This window comes from Carassius auratus, chromosome 7 (genome assembly GCF_003368295.1).
Source record: "Carassius auratus strain Wakin chromosome 7, ASM336829v1, whole genome shotgun sequence".
Lineage (NCBI taxonomy): Eukaryota > Metazoa > Chordata > Actinopteri > Cypriniformes > Cyprinidae > Carassius > Carassius auratus.
The window spans coordinates 10,922,400-10,935,961 of record NC_039249.1 but is presented as its reverse complement, the minus strand read 5'-3'; the positions used below and the strand labels follow the sequence as shown (position 1 = coordinate 10,935,961).

Genomic DNA, 13,562 nt, shown 5'->3' with positions numbered 1-13,562 from the left:
GCTGTCATTCAAAGATATCGCCGTTACTGATTGCTCTGTATTTGCGCAGCAGCCATGTCAGCAGCACACACGAATGGTCTGCCAACTCCCACAGGGCGCTAATGCGATTTATGCTGAATACACATGTAACATTGTTCTTTAATCCTTGAGCACAGTCAAAGAGGTAGAGATGGATCAAGAACAGCCAGAGATGGACGCCGATGAAGAGGGAAGGATTTAGCAAGGAGACAGAAAGCAAAAAATGAGTGAGGGAGTGCAGATGTCTATAGTCCCGGGAGTCCCATTGGTTTTTGCCTAATCTATCCAGTGGACGTCGTGTTTGACTTTCTTCATCCATCTCTGCCTCCCACAGCTACCAATGCAATTCTGCAAGAGCGAGATAGGACCCTTCCACAAATGCAAAAAAAAACTAAACAAAACACAGATACATTCCTCTGTCTCTATACACGTTTCTCTAAACCTCTGTTGCCTGAACTGGATCGGTCTTTCTAATTCTCCAGTACACAGGGCTGGCAAACCTTTATCACCACAAAATCCCACTTTCCGAAGCATCTTCCATATTTAGCTTTATCCAGACATATGCAACAATGACTGACAAAGAAAAGCCCTTAGAGTAACACAAACACATAATGCTTATTTAGGTGCAGATTGGAATCCAATCGGGAACCAATAAGACACAAAATCTGCATCAATCAGTTTTGACTAATCAACTAACCTAAAACAGTCTCTGAACCTTGATAGACCATCAGCCACATCTAACTTGAGTATCTTAAAAAAAGAAAAGGTGAACAAAAAATAGCTTCGAACAGCATCTGTTGTAAAAAGATTGTTTCTACAGGCTGTACAACAGCTTCTTCTACATAAAGGACAAGGCCTAGATTTTCGAGTTATTCTTCATCTTTTTCTCGCTTTCTGCTTTTATTTTTTTTGACTGAAGAACAGCTCAAGACTCACCAGTTAAAAGAAAAAGGTACCTGAGAAAGGGACAAAGCAGGGTAAACTGACAGACTAAAGAAAGAGAAGATTATGTGATCAATAGTCGCAAACTTCTCCACACATATACAAAAAAAACCCAAAAAATTACATTCGATTTCATCATAATTTACCTTGGCCTAGTTCGTTTTCCAGTGCTACTACTGCCCTCGGGATTTACTGAAAATACTAGTTTCCTTTCTCAGTAGTATTGAATAGCAAGCTAAAAAAAAAAAGCTTCGAAATCTAGGATTTTTTTTTTTAGGATGCGACTGAATTTCGATTAGATATAAGTCACATAACTAGAATCTATTTTTCCCCTATTATTTTTGTTCTCCCTGACATTGTGACACCTGTGAAATTCATACAATACCTCATTGGAGTGTCAAGCAATTTTGATTGTAGTCAGCTTAGTTGAGCCAAACAGAACACTCTGTGAAGACTCGGTTTTACAATTTGGTAATACAGTAGCACAGTGACATGACTATGTCTTCTAGAAGTTCTGCCGTATAGGGTTTCTGTACCCCGGGGCGGTGTGTAAACCAGTTCGGTCCACTCAGTAGAACTTGTCGTCAATGCGGAAATGTGGGCGTGTAACATCATCTGGGTTGAGGAAGACTGAAATAGACTTGCCAGGGTTTTCTGTCACCAGCTGTTGTAGTCGTTGTGCTAGCCGGTCATCCTGTGGTGATCCCGCACCATATCCATGGGTAGGTGATGCTAACCCATGGCCATTGCTCGCAGCTACTGCGGCCTCACGCTTGAGTTGGCATGCCTGTTGTGCCTGCTCCAAAGCGGCTCTTAAGTGCTCTGCAGGATCGGATCGTAAATGTGCAAGTTTTCGTGCCACCAACAGGGCGGCACTGTCCGTAAGGTGCTCAAGCATGTTGCACTGAGGGAGGAAGTAATTAGGACAGTTTTTGCCCAGAACGCAGTGAGCCAAGTCATCAAGTAGCCCAAGGAACAGCCGAGCAGGAGTCTCATGATCTGGACAGCTAAGGTAGGTTGTAGGTAAGCGATCACAAGCCCAAAACATCAAGGTACGTAGGTGGTAGAGGCTAAGGCCGGTGCGAGGGCGAGCTAATAGTCTTGACAGTACAGCTTTAGCTGCTTGGAAGGCTTGTGCCATTGGGTAGGGCACGCATTTCTTTAGCTGGACCTCACTGCGGGAGAAGGCGAGTCTCCATTCGCGGTCAGGTCTGGTTGAGGGGCTGACAGCCGGAGAACAGCCAGGAAGCAAGTAGAACCCGCTGATGGCCTCCTCCTCCGTTATTTTGCCATCCCAGAAATGGTTGGTCGTGAGCCAGCCCTGTGCGACGGCCGGCCAGCCTCGAAACGAAACCACTGGAAGCAAGTCGTAAAGGATACGGCTAGTTCCTGCAGTAAGAATCAGTGTTGTTAGTGGACCATTCCGCTCCACACGATCGGGAACAGGAATCCCTCTTTGAGGATTTCTCCGCAACTCTTCCACCGCTGTCCCAACCACACTCCAGAACCAATCGGCAACCAGCAACGGTGAGAAGTAACATCCATCTAATGATTGAGGAGGCTGCAGGGATGGGATTGAACCTTGTACTGCTTCAGTTTCTTCCTCCTCATCTTCCACATCTTTATTCTCTCTAGTTTTCTCATCTTGACAGCAGATACTCCAACGCTTCAGCATCGCAGGGTCGCAGAGGCGCAGGCTCAGCCAAGAATGGCATGGTGGGGAATGCCGCATGTCCAGCGTCACCGGCTGATTTCGGTCATGCAGTTTAAGAGCAGGCACCAGTAAAGTGAAGTCCAAATCAAAGTCAACACCTTTGGCGTAGTCACCTAGGTCCTCTGGGTTAAGGTCAAGCACACCTTCCCTAGCTCCACCTGATAGCAGCAGATATTCATTGGCAACTGGCAATCGCTTGTCTACTTTCTGCACCAAGCCTGTGAAGATGAAGAATATTAATGAAAAAAAAATATATAATATCACCGGTCTTTAAAAAGAAAACTGGAAGGGTGGGTAGACATTGAATGGGAAGGACTGAGGGTACATTATCACTTTTACGAACAATTTAAAGAGAAAGTTAATCCAAAGATGTTGTCATCAATTACTCACCCTCATGTTGTTCCAAACCTTTATGAGTTTCTTACTTCTGTTGAACACAAAGGAAGATATTTTGAAGAATGCTGGTTATCAAACAGTTGAAAGCAGACATTGGCTTCCATGAATGTCAATGACTGCGGTCAATTGTTTGGTAACCAAAACATCTACTTTCGGATTTAACAGAAGAATGTCATAAAGGTTTGGAACAATTTAAGTGTGGGTAATTTTTGAGTATACAATCCCTTTAAGCTCAAAATGATGGGAAATTCAGAAAAATAAAACAGTCCATTTGTTAGTGGCTTATTTTTGTGACCAACTGCCAAAGAAAAATATGAAAATATTTGTACTTACATTAATGCTCCCAATGAAAGTGCTCTAAAAAATAATATATAAAAATCTCCAGTGGAAACTCTTTAATAAAAATGAACGTCTTGCCTTTTAATATTTTATGAAGGCAGAAACTGGTCAATACACATTTCTTTCGGATTATTTACCACACACTCATTTTATTTCATTTCAGTCCAATGTAATTAAAAGGATGCTTTTACAGTCACTGAATACTTTAAGCATAGCTTCCATATGGATGTGTTACTTAATAGTGCTTTAATGACCCATAATCTGAACATAATCATTCACTAGGGAAATAAGTAAAAGAAATGTTGCCTTGCTGGGGGTGTTAAAATCACGTCTTCTAACATATGCAGCAACAGCTTTATTAATTACCAGTTTGTTTATGCAAATGAATTCATTATGTTCATTAGTCCCTACGGCAAAAGTCATTAGCACAAGGTGCATTTCACTCATCACTCTCTCATATGGTCACCATTATTGACCACTTTAAAAAAAAAAAAAGACCTACAATAAGAAACATCTCTCTCCATGAGAAATGCCAAAGGGAAGCTGGTTAGCATACACTGTTACTGGTCATATATCAGAGGCCAGCGTGCACTGCTGTCAAAGCCTGATTTACACATGATAGGCCCACAAGAGTTTGAACTCATTCACCTCTACAGGACATTTTGTGACGTTTCCAAATTAAATAACTACAACATTATGATTTAAAGGACGCAGGATGCGGTTATAATAATGCAACATAATCCGTCTGTCCAAGCATAAAGGGCAAAGACACATGCACTTCATTTTCCGATTAATGTGTATACTGTATGATCGATGAATCCAAGCTAAGGTTGCATATTTTTAGACTAAAATATTAACATGACATTTTAAAAAGACTAATTATTGTCCTCGTTTGTCTGAAATCTAACGCATAAAGGCCATGTAAACAAGTCTGTTTGATGCTGACAGCGGCACAGAAAGTTTTTTTTTTTTCAAAAGTTTGGGATCAGTAAGATTTCTTATGTTTTTAAAAGACGTTTCTTATGCTCGTCGAAGCTGTATCTATTTGATCAAAAATACAGAAAGAAAAATATTACAGTTATTTAAAATAGCAGTTTTCTATTTTAACACTTTTTACTCCATTACTCCAGTCTTCAGTGTCACGTGATGCTTTTCATTTTTAGGTGAACTATCCCTTTAATCCAAACCTGTATACATTTCTCTCTAAGAAGATATTTTGAGGAACACTGGGTTCCAAAAAATATTACACCCCATTTGCCTTCATTGTACTCTATGGCCTATGTTTAACAACATTCCCAGATAAATAGCACATTAATAAGATTTCAATTTGGTCTGAAACCTGGCGTAAATATGTCTACACACAAAGAAAACAATACATGTCTTTACAATTTGAAAATTGTTGATGGTGTTTGTGTGGGACTCAGTGACCTTCACTCCAGGACAACGAAGTTGAGAGCTTTTTGTTTTTCTACACTAACAATGATCCCTTTAGCCCTTTACATTTTTAACACAGTTCCGATTTAATTAGTTCCTCTGGGAGAAATGCATTGTAGTGAGTTTAGAGGCTGGTATGCAGATGCTATGTTAATGTCTGCAGGTCATGGAGGTGCGAGAACAGAAATCATGATGATTGCTAAAGGAAGCAAACATCAATGCCAATTTAAATCAAGGCATTGCTTTACATGAAGCAATTCAGGTCTTCTAAAATTAATTAACACCTAAATCCTGATGGACAGGTAAGGGTCATCAAAAGTATATCATGAATATATCCTGAATGCTAAAGAGCACCATGCCCAGCATAAAAATAAAAAGCTGTCTACCCATCCCTCTCAGGAGGTGTGTGATGGATGTTGCTTTGAAAATGTCTGCATATTTTTGGAGAGCGAGAGATGGAAACAACGAGCAAGAAAAATAAGTAGGCATTTGGCTGAACATCAAGGGTTAAAGCCGAGAGAAAAAAAGAAATGAAAGCAACAGGAGGCAGACAAAAAGAAACATAAAAGTTACACTGAAAGGAAGGCAGAAAAAAAACATCATCCAACCATGTCAGTAAACAAAGGTCCAAAAGTAAACCAAAGAAGATGCACAGGTAACAATACAACATGCAAAACAAAACAAGAACAGAGCTAGAGGCTGAAACTTTTCCTACGGATGAGAGTGGAAGGTGAGGGAGGAAAAAAACGAATGAGAAGAGAGAAACTGTCACCTAATCCAGCATTTGACAGGATTATGTGAAGCAGCTCCAGTGATGTTTTAGAGAACAATGCAGTTCTACAAATCTCTCTCTCCCTCACTTGCATCACACAATAAAGGCAAAAAGAGAGCCATTTAATGTGTTTACACCGTGGCAGGGCAGAGCTAGTGATTAGAAAAGGGAGTTGGAAGAGATCTGGGAGTGATGTACAGAGGAAAATAAGGGGGAACTAGGGACATCTGCTGGACAAACTTCTCTTGGGTCAAGTTTTGAATCAGAGGCCTGGATAAATAAAGCTCACCAGTATAATGAAAAATGGATGTCTTTCACATCTGTTTTTTAAAATGTACACTTGCTATGAGCATCCTAACATCCTGTATGTAAAAGTAATGTTATACAATTTATAAAACATTATTAATATTATACAGATAACGAAAACTTAGCTGGATGATGACATCACAATGATGAACTGACTTTAACTGATTATTCCACAATCAACACTATTTTCCTGTTTTAGGGCTCGTTCACACAGTGGACTACAATACAGTTGGAATTACTTTCAGAAAGATTAAGGGTGATTTTACACTTTATTTGCTTGTCTGGTCCGAACCAGAGTTCGATTTCTCCCCCTCCCCCCGCTGGACTGTGCTTATATTATTTAATTTGGGTCCGAACGGCAGTTTGTTGGTAACAACGGTGCAGGAGAAGGCAGCAAACGCATAACATTGCTCTCTGCACTTTTGTACATTCACGTTTTTGAACCGTTAGATTTGTTTAGAAAGCTATGGTACATAACAGCACTTACGTCTGTCTTACAAATGTGTGGCAATTTCGACTACTTTGATGATGTCTTTATTTCCTTTCTGGACATGGACAGTATACCGTACACACTTTCAATGGAGGGACAGAAAGCTCTCAGACTAAATCTAAAATATCTTAAACTGTGTTCCGAAGATAAACGGAGGTCTCACGGGTTTGGAACGACATGAAGGTGAGTCATTAATGACATAATTTTCATTTTTGGATGAACTAACTCTTTAAATGTATAACATGGCAGATTCAATTTACTGGCTTTAATTAAACAGCTACAACCATAATTTGGAGGACAGAATAAACAAACAAAAAAGTGGGTTGTACATTGTGTGTATATGTATGTGTTCACAATGATATCCTCACCCAGCATATTGAAGATGAAGTCTTTGGCTGTGTGCACCTCGAGTGCGGTCTGGTCTCCGAACTCGCCCTGTTCCAGCTGCACCAGCTCCTGCACCTGATCCCCCAGCTGCTCCAGAGTCGTGCCCGAGCGGAAGTCCACCTCGGACACCCGCTTCGCCGCCGCCGGAGCACGCGGGGCCACGGCACTCATGAGCGTCTCCATTGAGCATTACCTGAGACAAACCACATCAATATTACCAAACAGACACAAAATCATCTCTCTTATAATGATCGACGACTAGTTATAAATGTATGCATTTAAATGATAAAATCTTAGAATTAAGGCTTTTTACTTTGCTAACTATGCGAGGGCCTTTTTTTGTATTCTGCAATAGTATCTGCTTTTCATTTTTGAATAACTATTTATTACTTATATGAAAAAATTCCTCTACATTCAATGATAAACGCATTACACTGCTGATACATAAACAAAATAGCATTACTCAGTACCACTAATTACCCAGACTAAAGTTTAATTCCCTCTAAATAACTAAACGCAGGTTAGTTATTCATAGCTGAAGCTGAATGTGGGTCAGTGGGCAGATTAATCGGCTAATTAGCCAGCTAATGTCTCTCTAGCGAAACAACTGAACCACTTGACAGGTCATTGTTATAAACATAGCGACACCTCTGAAATATGTCCTCGAATCAGGAATTCCCCATGACATACGCTGTGTGAGAGGGAATAGATTGTTTTCTTGTGATAAACGAGCATGAGCAGCACAAATGATCCGACTAGCAGGTGTGGAGCGAGCTAACGTGCTAATCAGCTAAACACCTCTAGATTCCGCGACGGCTGTCGTTGTTTGTGGTTTACACACACCCGTGTTTACCGCTGGCTCTTTGCGCTCTGCCTTAGACCCCGGGTTGTTTGTTGTGATCTCTTTTATGAAACAGGATTTCAGCTCGCGTCATTTCCAACAGGTTTCCCCTCGCGCACCTTCCCACTGGCGAAACTATTCCCGGAAATCACGGACCTCCAGCGAGGATCTTGGGATTAGTAGTACTTTTCTTAACGGGACGCAAATGTATCCAGAGTAAACTATGTTTACGGATTTATGTTATGTTTAAATTCTGCGTTTTTTCCATCTTCTATTATATATTATATTATATTATATTATATTATATTATATTATATTATATTATATTATATTATATTTTAGTTTAATTTTGAAGCAAGGATGGAAAGGATAATTGGTTAAAAAAAAGTATATATATACATATTCGTATAGATAAATATATATAAATTAAAATTTAATTTATGCATTTATATTATATATATATATATATATATATATATATATATATATATATATATATATATATTATACAGAATTAAATTATACTTTAAAATACACAGAATTAGAAAATATTTCACAATATTACAGCTTATCACAGTTTGAATCAATGCAACTGAGGTAATCTTACAAAAATCCGTTCAAAAACATAAAAAAGAACTCAAACTGAACCCTGAACAGTGGTGTATTAGTATCTGCAAAAAAAGCACTCACAAGCATTTCAATTACTTTAAAATAAAAATAAAAAGTTGAAACCATATAAGCTTCAATTACTAGATTAAAGGTTATAAACTTAAAGGAGGGGGGGGGGGGGACTGTAACTGTATATATTTGCTTAGCGATTTTGTAAAATGACTAACTTCCACTTTATGTCATCTTTTTTTTTTTAAGCTGTACATGTGGAAAGTGCAGTTTGATGACAACATCTCATGTTGTTTACTTGATGTGCTTACACTCCGATAGCTAAGTTAACAACACAGAGATATTTGAAGCAGTTTTACTCACCGCCTGCGGTTCCAACACACGATCGTGACCCTTTTTCGTTGGGATTGCATTATCCTTAAGAAATAAACGATGTGCAAATCCAGCATCAAACTGGGCCTTGTTTGTAAAACAAGCATCTTCGAAATGCAGGGAACAAACAAAAACACTTGCACAACTCCGTTGATGCTCTGTAAAAATAAACTCCATCCACTGGTCCCTTAATGCTGTTTTTTTTTTTTTTTTTGTAATCTGTGCAGGGTTGTCTTGCCCTCGCAACCAAAAACACACTCCTTTTATGACTTTTTGCGACGCTCTTGCTCTGATCAGTGAATGTCTGTGCTGCTCAGCCTTGCTATACGGGGGCGCGCGCTCTTCCGGCAGAAGTGCCTCAGGACCCATATAAGGAAATTCCGCTCCATCTAACGTCAAACAGAGCCATACTCGAAAAAAACTTTCCGAAACTTGTGACAAACCGGAAGGAGTATTTTTGGAACAGAAATACTCCTTCAAACATACAACTTAATTTTTGAAACTTTGTCCATGTTTAGCATGGGAATCCAACTCTTTAACAGTGTAAAAAACTCAGTATGCATGAAATAGCATTTCACCCCCCCTTTGAGTATAACTTATGCACTAATGTAGCCTATGTGTTTGCACTGAGGTGGCTGAATGTTTTACCCAGATCTGGAGTTTTAGGTGGACTGAACAGTTTTGTTTTTGTGATCTAGTCTGCAACCTGAAAAGGTTGGAGAACCGCAACTCTGCCCTTTAGTGAGCAAACAAGCCTTAAAAAGACAGACACCGAGGACTCCATTGAAAAGCTTGAGGATCCTCGACTCGAATACTTTTTTCAAGGAGGTGAAGAGTGATCAAAAGATCTTCAAAACCCTCGCCCGCTCTCCCCGTCCCATCCCGACCCCCTCTGCTGTGGTGTCACCTTGAAATACCTCCCCTTTGAAGCAGCATCTGAGAGGCTGACAGCGCAGATAATTGATGCCAAGGAAGAACCGGAGGAGGCCAAAGACATTGAGGTGCTTTTAATTCTTCACTTCTGCAACATCATTCTCTCTGCGCCATCCCCAACAGCTCTACACCTTCTAATTAACGACTGAACCCTGTAATCTAATGCGCATATAATGATATCTTCATTTATAATACAAAACTCTTCTGTATTCAGATCTTTAATCAGGCTTTTGTACTAACACAATCCACTCACCTCTTATGGCCATATTTATGGCACTCAGATTTTAATATTGAAGAGCTTTTGAAGCAGCACACCAGAAAGAATGACAATCTTTTAGGTGCAGGGGTTAAAGGGAGACTGACATGTTGAAAATGTATTAGCAATCTACATTTTTCTACAAAAATATGATTGACGCCTCAAAAAAAGTGAGCGGGAAAGGTAATCATTTCAGAACGTGTGGGCATTTCACTCAAAGTGAAAAAAAAAAATCCTAACCTCCCACACCTTCAGATTCTCTACATCAGACTGGGAAATGAATTGGCAATGCCCACACAAGCGAGGGTAAATGTGAAATGTCAGTTGGTGTTCAAAGGGAGGAAGTTAAGCCACATGAATACCGACAAAGAGAGGCTTCAACTCCCATGAGTCGCAATTAACAGTACCTACTCCACTGCCACTGACCGCTTCTTACCCAATTGAAGCGAAACCGAGTTAAAAGTTGCTTGCCCACAGACTGCCCCTTAGATGCTGGGTCCAACACAGAAAGATCATTCAAGCGCGATGAGAATTTAACGACCGAATGACCACAGGGCCACTGCAATGTATTGGTTGCTTTAAACATTGATTTTTACTGGCTGCATCTATCCAGACAGAGCCAGGGACGAGACACTTAACACAGAGCGCATACGCCTTTATGGATTTTAACGAGGAGACCCTGATCTGACTTCGGTAATGAGCGACTGGTGAAATTCCCAGCACTATTGAAATGTCAGGAAGAGGAAACGAGGAAGAAACTTTTCAAAACATGCTTCAGCTTTGGAGATGCCAAAATCAGATCTAATTATATACACAACTGAAAATGGCTTTATATATTGTTGGGTGCTTCAAGTATAAGCATGCATGTCCATTTTTTTTTTCAAGCACTGAGAAATGTCTTATTCTTCCATCAGGAGAAGTGGTTTGGTTGTCTTGCCCTGATTTGCACAGCTCTGCTAATAGCCCAAGTTAATGAGGGTTTTACGAGTGGTGTGATCACTTTATTGGGACGTGCAGCATCAATAGAAGCTTTTCGCCTCAGTAGAGTTGGCTTATGAGGCTGCCCTTGCAAATTGACCTGAGGATTTATTAAGCAATTTTCAAAGGTCCCCAACCCTGCTATGTACCGTCAGTCACAGGCCCTAGAATTAAAACCTCATTGGATTTCACTTTTCAGTGGAATAAAGATAAGTTTGGACACTAGAAGTGCTAAAAGCGAGGTCACCGATAATTAACTGCTTTGTACTGTCATTCTTACAGGATCAAAGCCCTAAGGCTATTGAGATTTTGACCAGGGAGAGACATTCAGAGAAACATTTCCTCCAATATCAGAAGGTCAAACTGGCAATCAGCTTTGCAGACAGCTTTATTTTTTCAAACAAAGGAAAAGCACATGTACATAAACTTTCAAGACACGAACAAACCCAGAGTGTGACTCATTCACTCAGTAATAATCCACAAAGGAAAGCTTCTCAAAAGTTTATTTTTTTTTGCCATGCTGACTAAATGAAGATGCCTGTGACAGTGTGGAGAAAAAAAAAAAAAAAAGAGAATTATGTTTGATCCCAAGGCCTTATCACCACTTTCCAGACTTCACTGAAAAGGGGTTAGATAAGATGTGAAATTCTCCACCCCTTTCTTCTTCAGTCACCCTTTAGCTCCTCTTTTCATGTTGAAATGACAAAACAGAACATAATCGCTGAGAATGTTAAAACAAAAGGGTCAAGGTCTGCCAAATGGAGTCCGAGTTCAAAGAGCCATCGCAGCCCAGCCAACGATGAGCAATGACCCTCCAATGGGTGCCAACTTGCTGAAGCTGGGGTCATTGGTTAAGGCCTGGTGGTAGAGGGGACCACAGAAGCAGCCCATCCCAGCGAGGAGGACTACCCCTGCCTTGAGGAAAAAAAGAAGCAGCGTGTGTTAATTTATGTGATTGCTAATGGTTTGTTCCTTATCAAATTCATTTGGTTCTCAATATAAAGGGAGGTCATCTGTAGTAAAGTCTAGCATAATGAGTATCATTCTTCTACTACTCTGTTCTTTTGCTTTCAGCCTGGCAATGATTGAAAGGTGTTTATTATGTGAATTTAAACATGAAATTAATATAGTTTAACCATTATAGATTGATAAACATGCAGACAATGGTAACAAATCAAATAGGGTGCCAGGTGTCGGGTTTGATTTCGGTGATGTCCTGCTTTTTTAGAAGGCTGCATAGCAAATCAGTTGCCTAGTGTGACTGCTAGTTTATACATTTTGGAATAATATCAACATAAACACTTACCATCAACAACAAAATATCTCAAATAGCCATATATTTGAAAGATAAGGGATGCAATGTGAAAAAACTAATTCAGACCAATTTGGAACACTTTGTGAGAGCTAGGTGACATTTTAATTATATCAGTAATCAATCTAGTTATCATTACTCCAATTTCAGTTTAGAGATGTATATGTTAATGTAAGAATGATGATAAAAGGTGTTTACCAGAGCAGGTTTCCTACAGCGCGCAGCTCCTAACAATGCCAGACTGTGGTAGATGTGATACTTGTTTGCTGTATCATACAACTGAAGAGACAAAAACAACAGAAGAAATAGAACATGGGCTTAAATTTCGGGCCAAACGTGATGCAACTTGCAAGTGTTGCAATGATAATGCATGACATTCATAAGGTTTCCTCTGTTTTAAAAGTCAATGATGTAGCTTATGTAGTGAAAATATTAGATTCATTACTCCCAACCCCATACTATGAAAGCCTACTTCCACCAAACAAGAAACAAATAACTTTGCTAAATCATAAATAAATGTTGAATAAATTTGACTTTATGAGATAAGAAGTCATAATTATGATATAAAATCCAAATACATAAACATAAAAATTGTGATATTACGTCATAACTGAGATAAAAGGGCATTCCTGTGACAGTAAAATGTTTCTCACAGTTATAACAAACGTTCTTTTAGAGTTTTGACTTTTCATGTCAAAATTATTGTTTCTAATTATTAAGATTTTTTTTATTTATTTTAAAGAGTGAAAGCTACAGAATAATAGCCAAATATACTCGCCTCTCTCTGGTAATCACTCGCTTCACTGTGTCTGAATCCTGCCCAGGAGAGAAAGACACGAAAGAGATGCATTAAAGCTTTATAAGACTTTCAGAAAACACTCAATGGCGCGCGCTCGGTCACGTTCGACATGAGAGCCATCAGCCAAATAAAACACAATCGATCAGAAAGGACACCTACCATGAGCTCCATATGCACCTGCTGCGACAGCAAGAGCCCCAGAGATCCCTGCCACCCTCTGAACAAGCGAAGCAGCGTTCATAACTCCTGAGGACACCAGGGAACAACTGTAAGCGAAAGCAGGAAACTGATGTCATTACGGATCCAACAGGGAGAATGACGCTATCTACTGGTAATTACGTGCGTTGAGCCAAGATGGCGTCTAAAGGCACAGTTTCACATCACGTGAGTGTTCCCATAAAGCTTTTCAGTGAAGTGACAATGAACTAGTTAAGGTCAAACAAATTACACAATATGGTAAGTGCAGCCATTCAGATAGAATTCTAAAAGAGTTTTACACACACATATATATATATAGTACAGACCAAAAGTTTGGAAACATTACTATTTTTTATGTTTTTGAAAGAAGTTTCTTCTGTTCATCAAGCCTGCATTCATTTGATCAACAACACAGAAAAAACAGTAATATTGTGAAATATTATTACAACTTAAAATA

The 13,562-nt window shown here is 39.5% G+C and overlaps 2 protein-coding genes across 5 annotated transcripts; both read right to left on the bottom strand.

Moving 5' to 3' along the window:
* Window positions 1–318: 318 nt before the first annotated feature.
* Window positions 319–7,815, bottom strand: LOC113105872 (protein MB21D2-like). Of its 4 annotated transcripts, none has more exons than XM_026267237.1 (3): window positions 7,597–7,815; window positions 6,780–6,991; window positions 319–2,892 (listed from the first exon to the last, which is right to left on the bottom strand). In XM_026267237.1, exons 2-3 carry the CDS (start codon window positions 6,979–6,981, stop codon window positions 1,529–1,531), a joined length of 1,566 nt encoding a protein of 521 aa, XP_026123022.1. In that variant the 5' UTR covers window positions 6,982–6,991; window positions 7,597–7,815; the 3' UTR covers window positions 319–1,528. The 4 variants fall into 4 exon arrangements, with proteins under 4 accessions (XP_026123022.1, XP_026123023.1, XP_026123021.1 ...); XM_026267238.1 differs by having other exon boundaries at window positions 7,652–7,815; XM_026267236.1 differs by having other exon boundaries at window positions 7,642–7,814.
* Window positions 7,816–11,163: 3,348 nt separating this feature from the next.
* On the bottom strand, window positions 11,164–13,227 carry LOC113105902 (transmembrane protein 256). The gene is made up of 4 exons (XM_026267279.1): window positions 13,067–13,227; window positions 12,887–12,924; window positions 12,307–12,387; window positions 11,164–11,711 (listed from the first exon to the last, which is right to left on the bottom strand). The coding sequence occupies exons 1-4, from the start codon at window positions 13,146–13,148 to the stop codon at window positions 11,568–11,570; spliced, it is 345 nt and encodes a 114-aa protein (XP_026123064.1). The 5' UTR covers window positions 13,149–13,227; the 3' UTR covers window positions 11,164–11,567.
* Window positions 13,228–13,562: the final 335 nt, after the last annotated feature.